The sequence below is a fragment of the Calypte anna genome, chromosome 2 (genome assembly GCF_003957555.1).
Source record: "Calypte anna isolate BGI_N300 chromosome 2, bCalAnn1_v1.p, whole genome shotgun sequence".
NCBI lineage: Eukaryota > Metazoa > Chordata > Aves > Apodiformes > Trochilidae > Calypte > Calypte anna.
In genome coordinates this window covers 78,613,770-78,640,898 of record NC_044245.1, presented here as the reverse complement: position 1 = coordinate 78,640,898, position 27,129 = coordinate 78,613,770, and the positions used below count along the sequence as shown (strand labels likewise).

General features: G+C 37.4%; 1 protein-coding gene across 1 annotated transcript in view; it reads right to left on the bottom strand.

The window, feature by feature from the left end:
• The window catches only part of CTNND2 (catenin delta 2), a 522,813-nt gene that overhangs the window by 288,934 nt on the left and 206,750 nt on the right, over positions 1-27,129 (bottom strand). Inside the window, exons 3-4 of the mRNA XM_030444848.1 lie at positions 10,488-10,522; positions 9,909-10,025 (exon numbers count right to left, since the gene is read on the bottom strand). Coding sequence (XP_030300708.1) covers positions 9,909-10,025; positions 10,488-10,522 — 152 coding nt within the window. The remainder of the gene's footprint in view (positions 1-9,908; positions 10,026-10,487; positions 10,523-27,129) is intronic.

The window sequence follows — 27,129 nt, the reverse complement described above, 5'->3', positions numbered from 1 at the left end:
AAGCTAACAGGCCAAGTACCTCTTTTTCAAGGCTGCATCTACACAGTGCTTGTGCTCATGAGCTGGCACCGCCAGATCCCAGAAGGATGTGGCTCCTGGCACTTCTGAGGGTGCTGAGCGTGCGGGTGCTGGCATGCCACTAAGGCATGAGTAGGGCGAGTGCTTCATCAGTCAGTCTGTCACCAGGATGTGGGTGCATTTGTTTCCTGGCCTGTACTACAGACACAATATTTACTGATGTTCTTCTGCGTTGTAGGTTCGGATGCCAAAAGTCTTTCTTTGTTCTGCTCCTCCAGATGCAACCATAAGTCACTGTCATTTTCTAATGAGTTTCAGTAACTGCTTCCTGCGGTGGATGTGGGAACACCTGGTTGCCTGTGCAGGGTTTGTGTTTGCCACAGGCTAAGCATTTCAATCTGATCACGACCTCCTTTCCATCTTTGATGTTGCTACTAATTGTTCCTGCTTTCCTCTCACTGTTCCATTTTCTCCCCCTCCGTATATGTTTTACCTGCTGTTATTGCTCCTGTGTTAATTTGACACTCACCTTTTGTTCTACAGTAATGAAGCTATATTGTGAGGGGTTGTTTTCTTTAGGATTATAAGTCAGTTGCACAGCATAAAATGACACTAGGTACCAAAGTCAGATTCCTATCAGGAAGAGCAAGGTCAGAGAGAAGTAATAATAGGAAGTAATTTTGTGAGATGAGTATGCAATTCATATATAAAAGCATATTTCACCAGGCAGACATAACCAGAGCTAAGAGATGTGCTGCAGATGACACCACACTGAAGCAAAAAATTGGCCTACAGGCTGCTGTAGGAGGGTGCTCTTAACCCCTGTGCCAGCCCTGAGGAAGCAGGGAAAGCAGAAGCTGCTTCCCTGAATGGAGATTGTTCCTTCAGCCTTCACCAGGTCTCCTGCTTGTAAACAAGACAGGCAGCAAACCAGAGCAGACTGAGATGAGCTGGACCCAAGACAGAGTCCCTAACACTCCACTGTCAGAAACCCATGGTGGACCATGACCGGTAAAGGAATCCCAAAGGAGAAAGCCCATAATGTGGCTCCACTCCTAAGTTTGACTCTGCAGTGGTCTCCTCCTGCCTGCATAATGGAAAAGACCAAACAGGAAAGCTACACTCATGCTCTTAAAGTGAGAAGACCAACATGAATTTAATAGAATGCAATTTATCATCAAAGAAGATGTGCCTGTTTCTCCTGGCCCTTACCATCCTGATAGCTGTTCTCAGAGCTTAGGTGATGGAGTACTGAATGATAGCGTTCAAGCTACATCTTTTCATCTGGTGCTTTTCTCAATACCTTTGAACTCTGCCCCTGACAGAGGATAAAAACAATTCCAAGCTCAGGATGCTCAGCACTGATGAAGAATTTCCTGAGGCAGCCCTGGCTGTAAACACTGATGCTGATGGGTAAGAGATGGCTCTCAGGTCAGCGCAAAAGCCTGCTTCATAATATCGTATCTTCATGTCTTAGGGTTTAGCAATGAATCTAAAGAAACTTTACATAGTCAGCTATTCTGTAAAGATATTATGGGCCCACTGAGGACTGGCCCTGGAAGCAGGGTGTTTGCTACCAGCCAGTGGCTGTTACAGTGTTAAATGAGTTATTTCAGGTTCACACTTAAGATACCTAGGTCCAGAAAGGGAAGGTAGATAAAGGAAACATCCACATTTCTCAGAAATCTAAGTATTCAACAAATACTTCAAAAGACTAAAGTTGCCTCACAGTTGAGACAGTTTCTGTACAACTTTATTTGTGAGAGCTTACAAAAAATAACTGTGAGATAGTTATTTTAATGAAAAGCGTTCACCATACAGAAGATTTAGCCCATTACAAAATGAGCAAAGATGACTTTGAAACCCTAAAATTTTGAAGTCAAGACATTGAAAAGGCTTGTATTTGAAGACATAGATGGAATAAGGAGAGGCATCAAAAAATATTTACAATTAATATATTACAATAGTGGCAGAAGTTTCATCAATAAATCAAAACTTCTTCAGGCCTCATCCTCTGAGAGATTTACCTGGAGCTAAGATCTGTTGAGTCAGGCACCTGCTGGGTTTGCATTAATGCAGCAGATGGCAAAGTAGTGTGACCCATGTTGTGGGACTTCTGACACTTCTATTCCAAAGACTCCAGTCCTAAAGTGAAAGAGCAGCACACACTTCCTAGCTGCTTTTCAGGTCTGAAACATACTCAAAGAGCACGTAGTGTTATTAGTGTGTCTGTTTACCAGGAGAACCCACGAGAACACCTCTTTTATGTGCACAAAGAATGACTCAGCTGGATGCTCTGGCTCTCAGAGAAGATAATGAAATGGAAATAACTTCATCTATCAATAAATTGTGAGGTCCACTGATGCCAGATTTCATCTCATTGAGCCTGTCAGCCATCTGACAGGTGGCAATTTCACAAAGCAAGAGCTATAGGATGAAAAAATAACCCCACACATCCTCTTACACATTAATTGTGTAAACAGTGTCTTTGTTTCAATCCATTTTCAACATCTATGAATAAAGCAGCTGACAAAAGAGGAATATCATAAAGGTTGAACAAGGAATGCTCCTTCAAACTGGGACAACTGCTTTCATACAGAGTAAGGTGAATTTCTGGTTTTGAAAAAAATTTGAAGCCAAAACTGAACTAGGAAAATAAAGGAAGAACTTAGCCCATCTTTGTTGGCCTCAGAATTAGGCAAGTTCGTTAAGTGAAAGCCACAGCTGTTTAATACAACAGCTCTATACAATTCCGTGTGCTATAAATAACCTGTTCATGCAATACAAATTCTTCAGAGAAAAAAAACAACCTTGAGATCTAAATGGATGGTACTACTACCCATTTGTACTTAATTTTAGGCAAATAGTTTCAAATTACTACAGGAGTCTTCAATGGTGAGACATGCCTTTTTTTCCTCAGAAGGACTGAGAAGTCTCTGCCTGCATTCATGTCAGCCAGTAGCCTCAGTGAACTCTGAAATGGCATTATCCAAGAAGACAGTGTTATTTAATCTATATTGTATTTATTCCCTTATCAATGTGCTGCATTCCTTAATTAACCCTAAGCACCAGGAAAACAGGGTCGCAGATGTAAAGAAATACATATTCAGGAAACTTGGGAAGAAAAATTGTCTGGAGTACTGGCAGTGACGGGTGGGGAAAACTGCAACTCCAATATGAACAACTTAATTTTAAACTGAAATTTAAAATGTAGCATTTTAAAAAGAGCAGACAAATGCAAGACCGATCCAAGAGGTTTTCTGATCCATGTCAACAAGAACTCTGTGGCTGCAGTCTGTAGTAATTACATAGTGAGCAAAGCAGGACAATTGTCACATGAAGTGATTAAACAGTGAAACAACTACATTTTGGATAGGAACATAAACACTAAAAGCTCCATAAATCTGACCCATAATCCTTTTAAAATCAGTCTTATGCTCAATTTGTGGAGACTAAAGCAAAGGAAACAGCATGAAAGATTTAAGTATAGATACCTTAAATTAAAGTGCCAATGGATTTGCTCAGTAATCTCAGCAGCCTGTCTCCCATTTTGCTAAAGCCATGACAGAGGGAGTAACCACTGCCTGTCTTCACCTTTGTAGCCTTTATGGATTCAGTGTTGTCCATAAGGGTTCAATGAGCTTCAGCTAATTATTTCCAAAATGGTTTTGATGCTAGTATCATTGCAGTCCTCTTCTGTGACATGATAATGACCCACAGGGATACAGGTAAAGAACTAGTAGGTAGGAAACAAACATGAGCAGGAAAAGGTAGTTTGGTCCTTAACCAGAATTTGATCCAGAATCACAGGATGCTAAGGGCTGGAAGGGACCTTGAAAGATCACCAAGTCCAACTCTTCTGCCAAAACAGGATCACCTAAGGCAGGCAGGTCACACAGGAACACATCCAGCTGGGTTTTCAGTGAAGGAGACTCCAAAACCTCACTGGGCAGCCTGTTCCAGTGCTCTGTCACCCTCACAGTGAAAAAGCTTTTCCTTTTGTTTATGTGGAACATCCTATGCTTCACCTTGCACATGTTACCCCTAGTCCTATCATTGGACATCACTGAGAAAGAAGAACCTTGCTCTATCCTCCTGTCACTCGCTCTTTACATATTTATAAACATTAATGAGCTCATCTCTCAGTCTCCTCTTCTCCAAGCTGAAGAGCCCCAGCTCCCTCAGCCTTTCCTCATAAGGGAGATGTTTCACTCCCTTCATCATCTTTATGGCTCTGTCCTGGACTCTTTCAAGCAGTTCCTGGTCCTTCTTGAACTGAAGGGTTCAATGATAATTCAAAAAGCCTCCAGTTTCTCTCAGTCATAAAGAATGTACATCTGGGGACCTCAGGCAGTCCATCAGGACCCTCCCCACTTCTCTGCAGGCTTATCAAGCCTTAATGAGAAACCTCCTCAGCAATCATTCTTCTTCACCCGGAGAGTTGTATATCTGTTTACTCCCCTTTCTACCCTTAAGCTTTCTTCCTTTTCAATTCTTCTTACATGTAAAGGGAGGGAGGGGAGAGGAGGGAGAACAACGAAAGAAGAAAAAAGGAAAGAAAAATAAAAAAAAGGGGAAAAAAAGATCTGTAAGTAAAATAACTGACTCTGAAGTAGTTGAGTGATTTTGAGAGGTGCTACAGTGATGGGAAGAGAAAACAAAATGCCATTTGTTTCTTTCATTCCTCATTTTACCAAGCATTCTCATCTTAAATACTACTTTTTGTCTCTACAGTGCATACTTAGCACTTACAAAATGTTTTGTTGCATCTCTTTCCCAACTAAATGACCCAGCCCCACCCTGAAAATACCTTTCCTGAGTTACAGTCACCATTCAGTATTCCTGTCTATTTGGTCTGTCTGAAATACTCCTGGTATTATCTCTGTCCTGAACTAAATTCAATCCCTTGCTTGTTTTCTTCCCAGGTGATTTCAGATCCTACACTTACTGTGAATTTCTGTCTCTCTCCTGCAGCTTGTCTCCAGTGTCTTATATGTGATTATTTTGTCTATTACTTGCCTGGTCTTTCCCCTGAACTTATTTAATGTGGCAGTGATTTATCTTCATTTGTGCAAAAGCAGTATTTTTTGTTTTTTCCTGTTAGAAAACGATAATGGTGGAGAGAAAAAAATGGTTTCAGACAGGAGCAGCCAGCTCTGCAGTCACTACCAGGCTGCCACACTGGGTGTTACAGTGATATACAGCAGGGAGGATGCCAGATCAAGCACCCTCACAGTAATGCTGAAGTCCCTAGGACACGTCATAGCTAATAGCTGTACCTGCCCACCTTCAGGGATGAGAGTACATGTGGACTAGCATCATTCTGCTGGTGGCATCCCCACAGACAGTTAGGACAGGCTGACCTCCCCTCTGCCTCCACAAGAACTATGTCAGATAATGTTTTATATAAACTGGAGTGATCCAGTGGTGCCAGATCAACAGCTACGTAAAGACAGAAATCACCGCAGTACAGGGAACTGGACCACAGAGATGCAGTTTCAAGTCTTACATCTTCTTAGAATCATAGAATGGCTGGGGCTGGAAGGGATCTTAAAGATCATCTCGTTTCGAGCCCCCTGCATGGGCAGGGACACCTCCCACCAGACCAGGTTGCTCAAGGCCCCATCCAGCCTGGCCTTGAACACTTCCAGGGAGGGGGCAGCCACAACTTCGTTGGGCAACCTGTGCCAGTGTTTTGCAAACCTCAGATTAAATGATTTCTTCCTAATGTCTAACCTAAATCTCCCCTCTTTAAGTTTTAAACCCCTTGTCCTCTCACGACACACCCATGTAAAAAACACTACCCCAGATTTCTTGTAGGCCCCCTTCAGGTATTGGAAGGTCACCTCAGAGCCTCCTTTTCTCCAGAGTGAACAACCCTACCTTTTTTAGCCTGTCTTCATTTTCTTGAGTGATTCTGAAAGTTTCCTTGTATTTTGTTTTCTCACTTGTAACTGCAAACACATGTTTTTAGGAAACCAATTTATAGGGAGTTGAGGCAGATGAAAGAGATGAGCAACTGCTCAGGAGTTCCCCTCAGATGTACGTTACATTTTCCCAGGATCAGTGCAACCACAGAAAACTTGTATGATAACATGCAGCAGTCTTTGTCTGATAATAATAACTTTCAAAACAGTGCTTGCATTTCCCCAAATGAATAGAAGCTTTATATATATATCTTTTTTTTTATTTGCTGATTCACACTCAGTAGAGATAATTAGCAAGCATCTCTATTAGCAACACAGAACCCCTCCTGTGTAAGCCCTTTTCATGTGACTTGTCCCATTAGCCTTTGTTTGTGGCTTTTATTTGCTACTAAAGGAATAGCAAATGTTAAGTGATGTTTGAGATTTAGAGTATTATTACAGCTGCCTGCTATGTGATGACTTTTTAAAACTAGTTCTGAGAAAATCAGTGTGCATGAAACCAAATAATAAAGATTGTGACTACAGACACACTAATCCTTGACAAAGGCAGAGCTACTGACAGATTAACTTGTTAGACTAGACACACACAGTTCAGAAAAAGAAGATGTGGTCACATCCCTGGGCAGACTTTCATACAATGATTTAAAAAAATCTGCCTCAACTAGACTAAAACTGCCATGGCAGGTCGGAAATGCTGTCCTGAAAGTCAGCCTTGTTAGTTAAAAAACAGCTATGCAGTCAGTAAATATACCTAAAATTGCAATGTTAAGAGCTCACAAATAAAAGAAACGCCAGGCTAAATTGTCTTAGTCTGACATCATCGCTTTTCTCCTCTTTCTCTGTCTTACAGCCATTTGGTTTTTGTAGTTGCCTCCTTTTTTACTGCATGACCTCAGGCCTTCATTGAAAAATGTGCAATATGAAGAACAAAAAAATAACACACTGATGGATTATTCTACAACACTCAATGTTTTCTTCAAACGCATCACAAATAAAAAAATTTAGAATACCTGTGAAGTGGGACATTTATAGAGATCTCATTTCCTACTAGGATATTGAAGAAATTAAGAAAGAAAAGTGTCTGTGAATACAGACCCTCTGTGTGAGACACTCCAGAGTGAGTTTTAACTTCCTTTTATATCACATATATTTGAGACTCTGTTTCCACAGAATCGAGTCACAGCTGTTTGTTCTCAGCATACCTGAGAACTAACCAGGGACACCTAAACTCAAGTATAAGTAGAAGAAAACATGGATGATTTCATAACTAGAACATCAGAACTTCAGGACTTAAAAGAAAGGATACTATTAATTTTTAAGAGCAAAACTTAACTGTCAAATATGAGATTTTTGTTTTCATTTAGTAGATTGTGTTTTACTCATTGCTTAGAGAAGTCAGAAGTGCTACAGATGAAATCCCTCTTCAGTTCACTGTGCAATCTGGGCCTTAGCTTTGGGGTAAATGAGGCATGGCCAGAAAATGTACCAAACAGGGCATGATAACAATTGTTTTATAATGCAGTCATAAGAAATTCAAATTATATGGTACAAACAGCCTTGACTTTGGTACTTTTGACTTTGCAAACACAGTAATGTTTTAACTACCTACTGTGTCTGTGGTATTTTATTCTAAATGGAAAAAGATCCTCTAAACCCAAAAGGAAATGAAGTATAGATAGGACATCCTAAATTCATTTATGACTGACTATCAGAACTGCAACTGTCAGCTTTGACATGTATCTAATTCTTAATTAGAGCCATAAATTGCAAACAGCTATCTAGTTTCATTACAAGGTGGGCCTGGAACAGAGGCCTGTGGGGCACTGTGACAAAAGGCTTCACAAATTATTTCCTGACATTGAAGAAGATTAAGCTTGCAGCTCTGTGGGGAAGCCTGCTCCCTTGTTAGCACATGCATCTGCTGTTCTCTCCAAACCTATGTTTCTTAGTGACAGATACTCTCTCTTGTCCATAACTCAATCACTATTTCCTTTCTTGAATGTCATTCTCACCACCTCATTGGTGCCTCTGTATCCACCTGACTATGGACAGCACAAACAAACCATCCAGCCAAGCAAATAAAGCTTTCAATTTTCTGACTGGACCTTCTGTTAAAAAAAAAAAAAAAAAAAAAAAAAAAAAAAAAGTTATTCCTCTTTTGTCCCCCCCAGAGTCCATATCTATTGCTCCTCTTCTCCATCACTGTTCCTCATTTGCCCCGTGCTCCTATTTTCCTTACCATCTATCTACATCCCTATTTATGTCTAATCTTTTTGTAATACTCCACAGAAATCTGCTATAGTAATAGTTTTCTTCACATACCCAGACTTCTCTCCATCAATTGTCTTCAACTTTCCCTAACAGCTGTTTCTTAGCTTTCTTCTCTTATGCCAATATCCATCCAAGTTAGACCCTCCCTGCTCCCAGCTTCTATTGACATCTGCCCAGTTTCATTTTTCTATTGAATCACATTTTGAAGGCAACATGTATCATACCAGTAACTTAATCTTGTTCTCCTCACCTCAAAGCGAGGAAAATACAAAATGCAAATTATAAGGGCTTACATTGTTTCAGCATATTCAGACCAAGCAACATTTTAACAGATGTTAATCACACAGTTTTTATTCTGATCAAGTAACAATTGACAATAGTGCTAGTGACATTGTTGGCCCAGAAAACTTGTGCACATGAAAAGTGGAAAATTATCTACTGACCAAGGATTGCCAGCCATGAATTTTACTGCAATCTGGTTTTAAAATAATGAAAAATGTGGCAAATAGAAATTCTTCATTCAGTTTGCAAGGCATGCCTCTCATCACCTGACAACCCCATTTCAGGTGATGACTTGTCTTTGCTAGAGATGCTTTGCAGAAAATGTCTGTCACATTCCACTAGCCTTTCCAGATGAAGGGGAGATCTTCCCCTTTGGTATTGAGAAAGCTGACTTTGGACTAACACCTTGAAAGACATGGCTCAGTCAGAGGGTACTGAGCAATGGGGGATTGAAAAAGACAAAAATGGGTCAACTGAACAGAGGGAAGGAGATGTTGAGATATGCTAGAGAAAATTGAAAAGCCAAGATACTGTCAGAAGCTGCACTAGGAGTGAAGTGAAAGTGGGTATACACTGTGGCAGATGGGAAAAGCGTCTCAGATTGGGGACTGAGGAAAAGGAAAGAAAAATAGGGAATTAACCTGCTTTTTCAACATCTAGTGCCACATCTGATAACAGACCTGTTAATCTATGGGAAAACTTTGTCTTGGTGTATGTGACTCATGAGCACAACTGTTTGTAGACATTTGCTCTACCAACACACTGAGTGCCATGTCCCTCATTCAGTTTTACAGTTGTTTAGTTGTTCACCTCCCCAAAGGCTTCCTGGTTCTAGCCAAGAATCTACCCAATCACCACACAGTTCTGCAAATAGCATGGCTGCTACATGAGCAGTGAGGAAATCTTGAGAAAAGATTTCAGCTTTCTTCCTCTATCTGCCATTCTCTGCATCATCTTTAAAAAGTTCACCTAGCTATTTCTGTCTATGTATCCATTTGAAAATTTCAGTCTTAAGGAATGACAGCTACTTGGCCAAATTGTCACAAAGAGACAACAAAATTACTCAAAGCCCCACACTATGCTCCATTTTACTACCTCTGCATACTGAAAAGGTGCCTGTGACATGACCTTACAATATAGCACAGCCACAGTGCAATTACAAAATATTTTCTCTAAAATATGTTCCACACTTGGGGTTTTGCCCACAAAGTAGCAGTGAGATTCTCTCCTTTATAAACAAAACAAAAAATTGCAAAGGCAGGGGGGCAGTTTGCCTGCTTGCAACTACTCTGTCTTCTGCCAATATAAGAAAATAATAAAGAAAAACACTTTAAGATATGCATTTGGATTTAAAGCAGGAAATGTTACAAGTATGTCTCGGCTCTAGAAAGCACATTTCTAGCAACTTACTTTCACTGGCTGAATAGTCCTGTGGATCAAGTATCCCTGATTCCTGCAGTGATCTAATACAGGAGTCCACCAGCTCCAGGCCAGTGGTGAGTTCATCTTCTATATCCTTCTGACCATCTGTAATAAAATTACCAACATAAGCATTTCTTAGAAAAGACAAAGATAGAAGCAGTTACAAGATAAAAGGTAAAACCCAGTTACATATGACTAAGTATTCACAGCTGATAAAGCATTGGATAACACAGAGGCTGATGGCCATTTTGAAGATTATGTCATCCTCTGAAAGTGTGGCTTTGGATTAATAAAAGTAAAATGAGAAAGTTCAGGTCTAGTCTCAAAAAGGTGTAAGTACATGTTTAACAATGCCCCTCCCCCCAACCATTTTAGTTTCGGTGTTCTTTTTATAAGCCCTATCAAATGCTGCCAAATTTTGCCAGTTTTTTAAGCAGAGTTTTCACACAATACCAATGAAAAAAAAAATGCATAAATAAATGTTGTTTCCCTCTCTATATTTTTTAAGAAATATGATAATTCTGGGAGACAATATATGTTATGCATACATGTAGATAAGTACATTACCTTGTGTTTGCCAGTGAAACTGCTCTTCTGTTGAACTGTAAAGAAAAAAAAGTTTTAATTTTTAATGGAATAATTTAGCAGTGTGCCATCAATATTCGAATGTAATTCTATTCTGAAGGAACTGACTTGAGAATAAAGGAAATTACTTAATAATAACATATTTAAAATATATCAAGTATTATTTTACTTATCTTTAAATGAGTGACTTGCACAACATACATTCAGCAGGGGAGAAGCATCTTAACATTTAAATTAAATAACTTAAAACATACATATAGAAACTGCCCATTTAGTCTTGATACATGGATTACAGTATTTCAAAGAAAAATTTTTTTGCATCTCTTTTGGATCCTTCTATTTGTCTGATTTTCCATTTTAATAGAGAAGGTTACAAATTGATTTCTCAAGTGAACAGTTACATGTGATTTCATGAGCATGGTTCCTGGTTCTACTGATCATTATGTGCATTTTTGTATTATTTAGATATGCAGCTAAGTTAATTCAATTGGCCTTCACAAGAGAGTAAATTTAGATATGTTTGTGCCTCTGTGTACAAGAATTTAAGCAAGGTCTTAATTTTAAAATAATGAGCATGAACACTAGAGGATGGGTTAGGTAGGCTTTTTCCATAAACAATATATTCAAATGAATGATAAAATGAATGCTATATTCAATTAGGCAATGAGTACACTTTTTCTCCAAGGCATAATCTGTTTATGCATCAACACAGGTCTTTCTCACATGCCAAGAATATAGAAAGGATTGAAGTTGCTCAGTAACAATAATTCTTTTGATAACAGTGAACTGGTTATCATAGTCAAGATTAAAACATTCTTCTGTACATTTTTACAAGATATCTATAGGTGAGAACAAAATTAGCTGTCTTATCCATCAGGTTAAAAAAAAAAAAATAAGTTATTTTAACTTTTCAAGCTATAAATTGCTTTCTTCCTGATGCTGAGAATATATGCTGGTTTTAATGAGTAAATGGATTTTAATGGATTTAAACCACTTTCCCTTTTCCCAATAGATGCTGGATCACTATATATGTGAGTATAGCTCCTAGTATCTACATTCTGAACAAGAATAATGTAAATGAAATTAAATGTTGCTTTTTGGAGGTCTCTTTTTACAGCAAAATAACTTGGATTTAATTATTTATTCGATTAGATAGTGTTAAAATGGACAGGATAACTGTCTGATTTACATATAAAGAGTTCTAAAAGGACAACTTTTTATTTCTATCTGGCATAAAAAGTGTTAACCTGACAAACTCAAGTCTATACATTATCATCAATTTCCAAATATCTGCCATCTGCGATTAATACTGTTTCATTGTAGTGAGATTCATAGATACAAAGCTAACCCTTCGATGAGACTCTCAACTAAAATGCTTGCACTGAAGCTAATAATATTGAAGATAAAAATAGCCAGAGTCCCCAGCAAATAATAATGGCGATGTGCTCAATTGGTAGAAATTACTCTAATTCAAAATACCTTTTCAAATGAAGTCCTAGTGGGTGGTGAGTAGGGACAGTGGATCCTTTTGAAGTACTACTTTTTCCAATCTGAAATTCCTTTTGCTTGGTTTCCAGATTCACTGAACAACTGCAGCTTTGGCTGACACGCTGGCACTTGGGAGCCATCTTCCTTTCTCACATTAGCATCATCCATAATAAGCAATATATTGCTTTCCACTATACAGTCCCTCTCCCAGAACCCAGATTCCTATGTGCCAGATGCTACCTCAAAAGACAGCAAAAACCTATGTATCTCAGGTGGCATCCTTGCTAGCAGAACTAATGACTCAATGTTGCTGGCAAAAAACCCATTTATGTCAGACTGTTCTACCTCATCCAAACCGGTGAGAAAAGACAATCAAGTCTGTGCATAAAGAGTGAATTATCATTTCTAGGAATTCCAGATTAGCCCTTTTGAAGCAGTGAATTTGTTTAAAATGTAGAAGTTCATTTTTGGTAGAGTGCAGGTAGTACTAGATCAATCAGTGGCTGCTCAGTAGTGAACCCTATGATCACTAGTCTGACTTCCACAGAGACATTTTAGTGGATGCACCTTAAGAAATCTTAGATGGGAATGTCCAGAAAAAAAGACTGCAATTAATTTTGACTATATTTTGGCTATTGAAGTTTTAGTCAGGTTTCTCACAAATGCTCTAATGGTCTTTAATAAATACTATGACTTTATAATGAAGGTGACAGATTCCCCATCAAAATTTTCATCCTAATACTACCTTTATATTCAAGACATGGAATATGGAACAAGCTGCACAGGGGAGTGGTTGAGCCACCATCCCTGACAGTATTTAATAAGCCATTTAGATATGGTACTTTAGAGACATGGTTTAGCAGTGGACTTGGCAGTGCTAGGCCAACAGTTGGATTTGATCTTAAAGGTCCAAAATGATTCTATGATTCTATATTAAAGGTGTGTTTGCTCCTACAAGGAGCAGGCAAACGCATAAAAGGGTTTTCCCAGGAAAATCTTGTTAGCATTTGACATAGTTTAAATTTAGATGCCCTGCCTTTTTTTTTTTTTTTTTTTTTTTTTCCTGGTTTTGGCTTCACAAAGATTCCAGATTGAAGCAGTAAGATGTGCCTGCTCAGGGAATGTGCCAAACCTGCTTGAGTGAATAAAAATGGGGTTTTTTTTGTGCTTTTCTTTTAAGCATTTTCCAGCTTCATAAGAGATTAGTACAATTGACTGTGTACTCACATCAAACATGTGAAAAGACAAAACCAAGAAATGAACAGAAGTATTCCCCATTATTAATTTTCCAACATGATCAGGAAAATAGAGCTTTCTGCTTTATAGTTTTACTAAAGAGAAGATTTTCAGTTTATTATCAACCACTTCTCTACATATTCCTGTGGCTCATTATAAAAGTTTGCAAACTGTACCAACTTCAGCTGAGGACGGTGAGCAATGAAATACTTCGGGGGGGGAGGGCGATTCTGAACTATAGATACCTGCACCAAGCAGAGTTGGAGAAGGGAGAAGGAAGATTTTAACCAGAATTACATCAATATAGTATTGAAAATAGTAGCATAAAATATAATGAGCTGAGATGCCAGGCAGGTATAATTATTATTTCCTTAACCCAATGCACAAGAATAATTATGATTTATTTGCTCTATTCTTCTTTCATATCTACTATTGATAAAGAGTATAGATCTTATAGAAGATGCTCATTCTACCTAGTTCTATAAAGATTACCATATCACCATTCAACTATAAAAAACTTTGATTCTCCTATACTTTGATGGCCTTTGGAAAACAGGACTTATTGAAGTGAAATCCTAGGGAAGCAGAATAACTTAAGAATGAGAAGGTAATACTAAAACCCAAACAAAACTCCAACCAACCAAATAAAAGAATACTGTCCTTTATTGAGTTCTGGGTGTTCACCTTGAAGCTAATGAATACATCTCCTGTAAGGATGGACTACACTGTGCCTAAAAGTTTAACTTTAATAACCACCTATGCAAGGAAATATTCCAGGAAAAGTTCTTTTACCTCCCTAGGCAAGAATGAGCAAAATAAATATCCACAGAGTATTCATCTTGATTCCAGCTGCACTCACATGTTCCCATTTCTGCACACATGTAATAAAAGCACTGAAGTACTGAGAAACCTTTTATGTGTGACCTTGCATGCTAGGAGGATGAAAGGCAAATGAGCACAGCACGCTGCAGGGAGCTCATTTTGGGGAACATCACATGAGCAGAGCACTTGAGGAGCTCTATCTCTCTCTCCACAGCGTGGAAACATCAGAAGCACAATGCATTGCAAAAATGCCAAATTTCTGAGGTCAACAAAGGATGGCTGGATATTACAAGCAATCTATGTACATCCAGTTTAGACTTTCAGGCAGGGGTAGAAAAATCCCAGCCTGAGCTACAGTATGTCTATAAACAAGCAACAAATCAGGACTTTGGGAACCTTCATTATTTTTTCCTGTCTCTCAGTAGAACTAAACAAGAAGGAATGTCCTCTTTTCAACAGAAACCCAGTGTGACAAGAGATTACTGTGGAGACAACTGGACTGTTCCACAATGGCCAGCACCAGCAGAATAAGGTGAACTATGTATGACCATCAAGCATCTCTTCCCACAGCTTATGGGAATCAAAAGACTGGTGGATGCTCGAAGTGTACAAATTGTACAAAGTCCCAAGAATTAGCTTTCAAAGCAGGAGCCAGGGAGCGGCAAGGGCACCTTGGACCCTCCTACACTCCTAGCATTGGGAGTGTGGCCATGGATGTGGCAGCAGGGTCAACAGCGGGGCAAAGGAAACTTAGATCAAATCCCTACCCCAAAGCACACTTTTTGCACAGTAACTGGTCACAGTAGTACATACACCCTTCTTCTAGAACACTATTTATTATGCAGCCCACCAAAATTGATTTTTCTTATCCTATGCACCAATATCTATCTGTGCAGATGCCCATCGGGCTGTATCGTTTGGTTATTTAAGTCCTGTGCTTTATTGCTCTTTGGAAGAACACCACAGTAAATTCAGTTCTTGCTGGGGAGGGGCATAAGGTATTCTTTCAGTCACTCTTTCTGGCACATCTTTTATCATGGAGCCCTGGAACTGGCTGCTGGGGCAAATCCACATTCTTGCATTCCTTTAATTACCCAAGAAATCTTTTCTTTATGTGAAGTCATTCAGTTTACAGTTGTCACTCATTTTTTTTGCAGAAAGTGCTACAGTTACCTGCTGTACAAAAATATTTATTTTTTTTGTTTTCTAAAACAGTTCATGGAATTCTATGTAACACTATTATATAGCAGCTATGAAAGCATTTTTACTAGGAGTTGTTTCAGCACATCATCTTTTCAATTATTTCTGCAATGGAGCCACACAAATATTGCTGCATATAATTACAGGCAGACACTGTTCTGCTGCTTTTAAAACTGCTATTCTGGTTATGGAAGGTAAAATAAAAAAGATTCAGAAGTATTTCACAAAAAAATCAATGAGGTTTAGAAAGTAAATTCCATCTACAGCAAAGGAAAAGCATATTTTAAATCAGCAGTACACTTCAGCTTATCTCCAAAATAGTAAATTAATTTTGGTATCAACAATCTAGGGGGGAAAAAACCCAAAAACAAACAAGAAAAAACTTAAGAATAAATTTTACATTAGATAATGCCGTGGAAAAAATACCAACCCATCAGTAAATAACTACTGAAAAGGTCAACCCCCAAGCACATTTTTTGTTACCCAATTTAAAATTACATCAAAATCTCTGACTTCAGTAGTCACCTATGTAGATGTGACACAGTAACCTGACAAATATTTAATTCAACCCTATTAGTTAGCTGTGGTATCACCTTGGCTACCATTTGAAAAGTCCTTTCAATGTTCCAACCAACTTAATCCATGATTAAGTCCATATGATGATTCTGCAAACTGTTATAAAAACAAACCAACAAACCAAATAAAAAAACAACACCCCCCACAAATCCACACTTATTTTATCTACAGATCTGCTTTTATGCCCTGTGAATTACCAAAGGACTTTTAAAATTATTACAAAGTTCTTAGCTGCAGATGCCAGAAAACCATTCAGTTAGTTAATCCCCACCTTTATCAGAAAGGCCTTGCTGAAACCTACAGGGAAAAAATATTGTCTGCTTTTTTTCCCCAAACAAATTATTGTTATTCCCTAGGTTTTACGAAATAAGTAGCAGAACTTTGCATCTGTGCTCTGTTTCCTACTTCTTTCCCATCATGCATGGAAATATTCACTGCCAAATTTTCAAAACCATCCCAAGATCAATGTTTTCCTCTCCATTAAAGACTTGCAAAAGTTTGCAGATATGATTTTCCTTTAAAGATCACCTTTTTCAACTCTCCAGTCCTATTTATATTCACTTTTCCTGTACTGATTATGTTTAATAATGACTGCTCTATTTCTGCTTGTTTAAAATGTGATTTCAGGTCCAACATGCTACGATGCTAAGAGCACAATGACAGCACAGAGCATGCACAGCAAGCCAGGAGCAGCACTCTTCCATTCTGCACAGAATTCCTGAAATGATCAATTAGAGTTATAATAATTTTACCTTTTTTACTTGTAAGTTGCTGAACTCACATCTCACATACCAGCTCCCAAAAAGTTACTGAAGTTTTATTTAATATTGCCATCTAGAAAGAAAACACTTGCTACTTAGCCTGCAATACCAGACATTTTCCTTTAGTTTCAGTTCTGTAGATAGTCCCTGGTGTGACACTGAACAGAGAGAATCCTTTCATGCGGAGAGCCTCTCGAGCTCTACCACTTTAAGGGGAAAAAAAAGAAAATTGCAAATACTTGTTATATTTTATTTAACTATAAATTTGGAAGCAATGAGAGCATTAGGGAAACAAATGTTACATGATTAACCTATTCTCATCCTTCCCTATGTCCCAGACAGGACAGCAGGCTAGACCGACCCTAACTCTGAATCACTACAACCATGCTTATGCTCTTATTTAGAGAAGCTAAAATCAAATCAAATTACTTCGTTGTGCAATTTCCCTTTATTAATTAATTGAGAGAAAGGATGGTGGTTTTCAAAGCGAAGAAATTGGTTCAGAGCTTGATTTCTGCTAAGTTAATAATGTTCATCCTGTTTGCTTCAAACCATTTTTATTTGAGGAAGCAGCTCGCTTCCAAAACAGAACTACCTCAACAGGAGCACATTTAAAGTCTTATCATGTCTCCACAGCATATCAGTCTAGATAGTGGTGAGCTATCATATTTCCTCAGCCACGGCGGTGATTTTTGGATCTTATCCAAACCAAACAAGTATCTAAAATAATATTTAGAAGAGACTGAAGTGCTCCAGCAATAAATCAGAAATTACTGATTTGAGATATGCAAGAGTGGAGAGGTAGAGTCATCTTGCTTTGAGGCAACAAAGCAGTGGAGTGCCTAAATCACAGCACAGCCCATCAATACTCCCAAAACTACATTCTCTAAGCTTGTCTAATAGACAGTACTGCACACAAACTATGGGAATGGTTGTCATGCTTTAAAAAAAAAACAACAAAACCAACAAACAAATCAATAACCTGAAAGATAAAATTAGGTCTATTTTCTTTTATTCTTCCTCTCTCTTACCCCAATAGCTCAGTTATTAAAGCACATGAGCATAATGTGATGGAACTAGAGACAATTCTGTTTTATTCACTCCTGTGAATCAAACCAATGTCTAAGTTGAGGACAGCAATCAAGGTATTCCTTACCCTTCCTATAAATCCACAGTTCTGTAGAGAAAACAACATGGTATTTTAGTTAAGAAACTTCACTGTAAAAGACACCACCACACCTCCCTCTCTTTGCACCAAGTTTTAAAAGATGGCTTTGAAGAAAAGATGCAAGACAACAATACCCAGAAGACGAAAGACAGTTTCCCAGTGCAGCAGAAAAAGGTACTGAAAATGCAGAGGTGAGACTGAATTTCATGTAAAGTATCTCAAGCATCACGCCAAACACTTTGACATTAGGGAAGAAAAATTCAGTGAACTGAGATAAATTCATATCAGACACATGTAGTTACCTATGAGCACTACAGGACATCAACCCAAACCATGGATGCATTAAGACAATCACCTAAAATTCGCATTACAAAACACTTTTTCAGCACCATTTTGGATCTGGACTTTGGTAACAGAAAATTAATTTCTAAAGATATATGGTGTAATATAAATACAAATGCTTTGAGGAAACCCACTTCTGTCCATGAGGATACTGCAATTTTTCCCCCTGGGACAGCTACCTGTTAGCAGCTAAAACCCCATCTATAACATGAAGCTCCTCATCTTCTCATTACAGGCAAACTGCACAAAGCCACCCTCCTTCTGCACAAGAATTGATCCTTAATGTGCAGAGCTTCATGATGAACATTGTTTTAGGTAAGTTATTTTAACCATGACCACACTTTTGTATGACTATGTCAGCTATTTCAGTATTTCTCTCATGTTGTCCTTGGTAACTAAGGAAAAAAAATAACTCTAGGTTTTGAGGGATGATCCATTTTAAGGTCAGCGCTTCCTTAGGTAAACAATGCAGACAGGAGCCAGATGGCCTCTACCTTGAATCAAGAAAGTGCATTCCATGCAGAAAACTCCCAACACACACACAGTCTGTCACAGCGTAAAGTTGCACATCACAACCCTTCCCAGTTCTTCTCCCATAAACATTCTTCATATTAACTTCACTTATCTCCTTCCAAGAAACCTACTCCTTCAATGCTCTTCACCTTCATGTCTTTCCATGTAAAAACCTCTCTTCTTTCCTTTCCATTGCCACTCCCCTCCTACAGAAGAAAACATAGAGCCAGGATATTTCTCATTTTGCTTAGGTGATCGCTTCCCTGTTCTCTTTTCCTCAGTTTATGCCTGTTATTAGCTGCTTGGGCCAGATGCAAACTCGTACTGAGCCAACATAATGGCACCAAGTCCCCTGTGACCAACAAAAGATATTCTTAACATTAATATATATGGTCTGATTTTCTACAGTCAACAGACTGCATGGTAGTCATCTCTCCTTTACATGTTGTCTTTCACTGCCATGGAACAGGATTCTGCAGGGAGCAGGAAAGATTTTGCTGATCCCTTTTAAAGGAAGATAAAGTAAATAATATGAGGTAGACATTAAAAATTGCCAAATCTAATAGGTATGTGGAACAAATTCTTCTGTTGAGGTGAAGGACAAACTATCATAGATAATTTAGGTTGGAATGACCTCTGGACATCATTTGGTTCACTGTCCACTTCAAGATGGATTAACTTCAAAGTATATCCATAGACATGATGCTGTAGCACAGCATGTAGGAGACTCCTTCAGTAATTTGCTTTTCAGAAATTATTTAGTTAAATTTCATTTTTTGAAAGAGAAAATAAAAATTGATACAAGAGTAGTTTGGAGAGATTGGATGAGAAAAAACTGAAGTCTGAGAAGGGAACACAATTGTCTTTCCTAATGAAGCAAAGCTAAACAGCAGGAGAAAAATTTATCAGAAGAAGGGTACAGGTGAGACTAGAAAAAAAAATGTGCAAACTGGTGGTTAAGTGTTTTGCTGGAAAATTCAAAAAGGTCCTAAAATATCATGGAAGCAGCCATCACCATCAAATATGAACTGGCGAAACCATACCTGCATTTAGAAGTCTGATTGTTAAGGCTATTAGAAAGAATTTAGTTTCTGCTTTGAGGAACTGAACTACATCCTAGGGCAGTCCCCTCCTGTTCTATATTTGAAATAATCTTAATCTGTGATGCTGGCCACTTGGTGATTGTTGCATAAAGTAGTATACACATAACTGCCTAAATCAATACCTCCTGCAACCAGATGCACCAAGCAATGGAGAAATCAATTTGTTCTAGAAGCAGGTGGTACCAAGAATCACTTATGCAAGAAATGATGAGGCTTAAATTTACATTTCAATAGTTGGATGTAAAGGCAGCAGGAAAAAAACTTTCTAACTTAAAACATTAAATTAAAAAACATTAAAAGTAATTTGGCCTACCAGGGGGGTAATAAGCAGCTGGATAAACCGCTGAACAACTGATATTGATCTATGATTTTAACTATGGGAGAGAAAATTTTTACTTATGAAGTGTCTATTTGTATACAGAGTTTACAAATTATCCGAGTAGCTAAAATGGCACATGGTAATATTTGCTATTTAGCTATATGGATAACCTTTAATCACACATTCATTACCAAAAATTACTAAAATTATATTAATGAAAACTGATGAAAAAAAAAAAAAGTAATCCTTAGACAGATTTGGAGCTTTGCTGGTAAGAACACAGTCTTTTTATTCTGGCTTTTTCCACCACTAAGGCTCAACAGGGAAAATTAAAATCAATTCCTTAAGAAAATATTTGTTCCGTTATTCATTGCTTATCAATAACTAAGGAAACACAAGAGCAGAGGCATGATGAATGTAAAACCAGGTGCATAAGTCAGACATTTAGTACAGACAGATGTAAGAAATACACTGTAATTGTAATTTTAAAAATAGAAGGTAGACGTTAGACAGAATATTCCTAAAGAGTAAAAGGAAATCTTTGTAGAAACTTGAAAATGATCTTCCAGTTATCATACTGGTAATATTGAGAGAAACAATAATTAGAAACGTCATTATTCTTAGCAGAATATTACAATATAAAACATGAAAGTTACTTGACAAGAAAAAAAAATTCTTTGAAATTTTGTTTTGTTAAAAAAATGATGAAATACCCTTTCTACTTAAATATAGTATACATTCAGAACATGCAGTTTCACAATAAATATTGAATCTTTTTCATCTTGGTGTATGTACATAGCCTATACATTTCAATACTGAGTTAAAACTTTGCAAGAGGACTTTGGCAATGTGACTGCCTGATCCTCTGAGCACAAACTGGTACTTTAAGGTCTGCCAGCCAGGTAAACTATGACGTGCTGCACGAGCAGTAAGAATCAGACTGAAAATCAGATCAAATCAAAAGAAAAGTGATAAGTTTACCTTGGAAGTTTTAACTCACAACTTTCCCCCCCCCCCCCCCATTTAGCTTTTCCATAACCTATCTATTGCTCACTCTGCATACTGAAACAAGAACCAGATTCCTTGTCTGCACCTATAGCCATGCAGGTGATTTTCCTACAGATTAATGTAATTCATGCAGGAATTCATCTGAATTCCTAAACATTGTTGTATTCCCACTTTCTCATTTCTGCTTTGGGTAATCTCAATAATATTGATGAAAACAAAAGCATAACCCTGAATTTCTGCATCATTCTTCCTTTAAGCTGCCCCAAAGACCCTCTTTCCACAAACTGGGGAGACCAAAGCAAAGTGTGAATTGGACTGGTCATGAAAACTACTTGTTACTTAATTATCAGAAAATTTTTCAATGCAAATCTGGCCCTTATGTACTAGAGAAATTAATTCACAAATATTACAGGTTCTCATGTTGCATTAAAAACATACAGGAGGCTTAGCTACACACATTTAACACTTGTAACAATTTTACGAGGCCTGTTAGTCTATCGCTTTTGGTAACACTGAGGTCATAACTCAGAACTTCTCAGCGGAAGAATTCAGCTGCTGAGATGGCTTTATTGAAAATATCACATTCTACCTACTGCAGTCCACAAAGCATTTCAAATCAGTGAAGTTGTAACACTTAAGACTAAGTGTAAAGATATGGCACCAATCTTCATTCTGTTCAAGGGGGCCATCTAGTACTGTCTGGAAAGTCTATATAATTATGCAGGAAAATGTTGAACTATAATAGTTTAAATAAAAGCACAACTTTTCTCTGCTGACTTTGCTGAAAGAACAGACAAGGAAACACAGATCTCCAGTTAAGCAGCTGAGTTTTATATAGGTAGATAGAATTTTTAAAAAGCCCTTTGTTTTGGTGAAAAAGTTCCTGAACCATACAAAAACTAAGTTCTTGGCCACAGACACGAATCTCTCTCTAGGATGCCTCAATATCACTTTTTCAAAACAAATCATTAAAATTCTTTCTTTCCAAAGGCCAGCAGAATACAGTCAGACTTCACTACAGCTCATGCCACTAGGTAATATTTTTCCCAACCTAATCACACACTCCATCATCAAAAATGTTACATTTACATAAAATAGAAGCTACTAGATTTGCATTTATTTTAGCTTTCTTTTCTCTAATTATACTTGATTAAGTTTTGAAGTGCTGAGCTATCCAACCATTTAGCTGACTCCGCAACTTTTTTCTCTTTAAATATCTTAATTTAGGTTTAAAAGCTGATGGTAAAATTCAGAATTTTGTATTACTGGTTTAGTTCATCTCAGAAATACTCCAATCAAAGCACTAAATCTGTTTTCATTGGCAAAACAGATCTACTGTGAAAAGAGAGGAGACTGAGTTGTTTTTTTTTTCCTCAATACGAATCACATAAAATCTGTTCTGCAGTTGACAGACTTAATTTCTCACGGTATAGAAATGCTAAAGTTCAGAGTGGAAAACAATAAAAAGAACACTACTTGCAAATTAGTTTAAGGGCATTCAGTGTCAAAAGCAGTGACAGACTTTCATTCCTATTAATTTAGTTCAAACCCTCACCCGAAGCACGGTAGACCAAGCACTGGTTGGGAGGTACTACCAGTCTTCAATTGTTAAAAATTGTGTCCAGATCTTAATAAATTTTTTGTTTTAAATAATTTAATTAGTAAAGAAAAAGTCTAATGAAAAAAAAAAGTTGCATAGTTTTAACTGCAACACAAGATGACTTTGCAGTTAAGATGGGGCTGGATTAAAAAGTGGCCTATATAAAGCCAAAATATATAACTGGCCTGTTTTCAATAAGCATGATGTTGTAATGAGAGATTATGGTAGGGAAAATTCCAAGAATACAGTTTACATCCCATGATAAACTGTACAATCTCCAGTCCAAAACTGAAATTACTATTATAATCACAGATTTTATTAATCAATGAAGCTGGGAATGGCCCTTTCAAAACACACATTAGAAAGTATAATACCTATTTAAAAAGAGGGAAGGTAACAAAAGAGGCCACAGATCATGCCTAGGCTGACTTCCAAAATTAAAAAGTTGCTAATAATTTGTATTGTAATGGTCAACAGGAAAATAAATAAATGCACTTGATTTTATTAAGGCTTTACACAGCACATATAAGGGTAAATCTCACTCAAAGAGTGAAAAAAGGATACATAGATCTAATCTATCTGGAATTCTGTCAGGCATTTAACCGATTATCAGATGACATTTCCAATTTAATAACTTAAAAAGTCTAGTGGGAAACAGCAGAAGATTTGAACAATAGGCATAAAAAATGGCCAGGCAAGAGACAACCAGCGGTGTTAAATGGAAGGTGAGTAAGAAGGGAAGTACACAGAATTACTCAAAACTCAGACTTGGGCAAATACAGTTTTTGAGCCAGTTTGAAGATGAGGCAAGATCAGTACCTGAAATGAGTTAAAGCAGTCTTCTGGTATCAGGTAAGTCTGGACTTTTTGCTCCTTATGTTAATTCCAGCCTCAACTTATCATTACTGGGATTTAAATCTTTCAGGAAACAAAGACTGAAAATCATCTTCCTTCTCAAAAATTTATCTGAAAATATCTTACGGCAATCTAAAAACTAAAACTTATAATAAAACTTCTATTACTCATAAATAGGTCATTAATAAATTACTTCAATTAGTGCCAATAATACAGATAGTCAAATGGAGAGACATTCAGGAAACCAAGGTTTATGATAATTAAACTTATTATTTTATGCATGTAATAGTAAATATTATTTGATGCAGTATATTTATTAATTTTTATTCAACATAGAAACACTGTCTGTAATTGAAAGACAAAAAAACATAGCACAGCAAAGAGCAGACACTAAGCTATGTTAGAAGTATAGATATTTGTTTCAATAAACAGCATAGTTTATGCACATGTTCCATCAGCATGTTGCAGCATATTTTTATCTTACAAGATGACAAATATAAGGTAGTTTTAATACTATATTCCAGGATTCAAGGAAAATAAATGCTTCTAGTCTCAGAGAAAGCAGCTCTTCATCTATACAGACACATGTATAAGTGTATAGGTATATAGCCATAGCAATGACCCATTTGAGTGCTGTAGAATCATCTCTTTGTATGAATTTTTATTTTTTCATCTATTGCTATATAGAGAGACTGAAACTCAATTTGGCAATTAGAAACATGTGAATGAATCCCTAATGTACTTATTTACAAAAGTCAACATTTTAATTATCATTATGTCAATAGCTTGTGGCTTTATATAAGGACTTGTATATAAAAATAAATACTATTATGCAAAGTGCATGTGAAGTTTAGGAGATGCACACCAATACTGGATCAAAGTTTTCTGTTCTGTTTTTCCTTAAGTCGTTTTCACCACCGACAGATTAGAACTGAAAACATGTTCTTCATGAATGGAACATGTGGCAAGACCACACACACTGCAATCCCAAGCACTCTTTATCCAGTGGATAAATATATTTATCTGAAACAGTTAATGGATCTGTCATTTCTTTATAAGCAGTTCAGATTTTACTGAAGTAAGTGGAGGTTAAAGAGGGTAGGTTACTACCTTTAAGTGAGGCTGCTCATGAAAACATGACATTCAAAATTGAGATTTATCAAATCAGATTAATCTGATTCTAAATATAGTAAGTAATCTGATTCTAAATATAAGAAGCAGGTACGTTTTCAGCATGTCAGTGATTATGTTAGACACATAAAGTTAACTTCTGTAAACTTTGTGCCAGTGAGTAATACTGAGCTCAGTTTTACTGCTGATGTCCTCCTAATCAGGACATGTGTAAGAAGCCTGACTGCATTGAAAATCCAGTCTGAGTTGAATTTCCAGAAGGAAAAAGAGAAGAAAACCCTATTTTTCTTCTAAACTGCAAAAATATAACCTGGAATTAATGGGAGTTCAGAAGTAGCAGCCCGTGATACCATCTTCTCAGGGGTTGAACTATATTTTTGGCAATACATTTCAAAGGAAAAGATTATTTCAATTTCCTCTTCAGCAGAGGGCAACAAGTCATATATGGCATCACCTGAAAAGCAACTGAAACTTGAGAGCAAGCCTACCTTCACTCCAATTTACTCTTTAGAGTTCTGACACTAGGTATGCATGTGACAGGCCAACCTTTTTCTCGTTGCAGAGGAGCAACCTGCCAAGAACCAGTGAGGCATTCTCTAAAGTCAAGGGATATCAGACAGAAGATGGCTTCTTCCTCTTCTTCCTTCAAGCCCATTTTAAGTTCATATTACAGCACATATGATAAAAATAAATCATTCCACATCAGTCTATTACTTGCTGCAGGGCACTTCACTTATTCACTATGTGATGTGTGGCAAATTCAACTTCCTGGAGGCCACTGACTGCACATTTTTTCTGAATTTTTCATTTTCTTCCACAGGGCTCAAGCTTGTATGTTAGCACAAAGGAATTCATAACATCTGCCCTATTAGTTCACGAAAGCACTGACCACTTGTAGGAAATTACCTTGGAGGAAGCCATGCTCTATCATGATGTGGATTATACCTGTTCTGAATTCAACCTTCTTTCTCCCAATATCTCTGACTGCCCCAATCCTATTTTGCATCTTTTCTGCCCTCGGCAGGACCCCCCAAGTTTCCACTGTTATATTCCATTTTGCACCACTTCAGTGCACATTACCTGTTCTGCATCTTAACTTACTCTATCAGAAGAAAACCAGAATTACACATTATGCAAGCATCTTTCAAAACAATGTTGCTTTTGCAGCATATGTGTCATTTAACCACCTCTGTTTTATGTGGAAAAAAGTCACTACATATCAGAGGTAAATAATTATGATATGGCTTTATTGCATGGCCTTGCTGACAGCCTTTGTAGAGATACACAGAAATATGTGACTAATTTGGGTTTAGAAGTATCCCTGTTGCACAGAGAAGTAAGTTTTAATGAATTGATTGGCAGAACTATTTTGATGCTCTGATAATGAGGATCTTCTGAGTAGTATGAACATCTACCACCATCAGGAAAATGGAGAGGACCCTGTTCTTCACCAGCAGCCCAGCAAAAAGTGTCTCAACATCTCTGTGGCAGCATTTCATCACAGCTTGCAGAAATGAGCTGAGCTAAAGCATTGCATCAGCAGCTTCTCCATCAGCGAGGTGGAGCCATCAGCAGAGGGTGATCGCAGGCAGACACTGCACACTGCAAACGCTTTGCTAAGCCCAATGAACTTAATGCATTTCCATTTCCTTCCTGTTCAGTGACAAACTGAATTTAGGCAAAATGCTCTACATTTGAGAGCCAAACGCTTCAGCAAGGTTAACACACCTTGCTGGTCTGACTCATGCCACATGTAGCAGCAGATAGTTTATTTCACAGCCATACTCTTTGACTATGAAAGTCAGAGGCTACTAAACCTAACAGAAAACTATTTTTTTCTTACATATCAATTAAATCCAAGTGGCAAATTCTAGACATATTCACAGCAGGAAAAATATTTTAATAATTCTATAAGACCAATGGCCCAATGAGTAGCTAAGAGGGGGGGTATTGTTTATTTGTTTGTTTGTCTGTCTGGGGTTTTTTATTTCTAATTCTATTTCTGAAGCTACCATCACTCCACACATTAAAGTCTGTATCATATAAAATTAATAAAATTAATGTAAACTTATGAATATTCCAGTCATAAACATTTTTTTACCTCTCTTTGACTTCTGATTTTAAATTCTAGTCTACCATTTTATCAATTTCTAGCTTTAAGCTTGTGAGTTATACTTCGATTTTTATACAAATGAATTCTGGATCCACAGTCAACAGTACAATTATCAGCAAGACCTTTGCAATCTGAAGCAAGATACAGAAACATTTAAATACAGCCTACTTAAATAAATAACCAATAAATGGATATTCTTTACAAAAATAAAATGTCTCCAAGAAGATGGTTATTTAATAGGCTTTTATTGACCATTAGGTATGTGAATTAGGTATCTGAAACTGTGAACTATTCGGTATAGACATATGTAGGATACACTTTAAGCACAGCAATAATTTTTAGATGTATTTCCTAAAATTTCTCTAAAGCATTGCATAAAAATACAACAA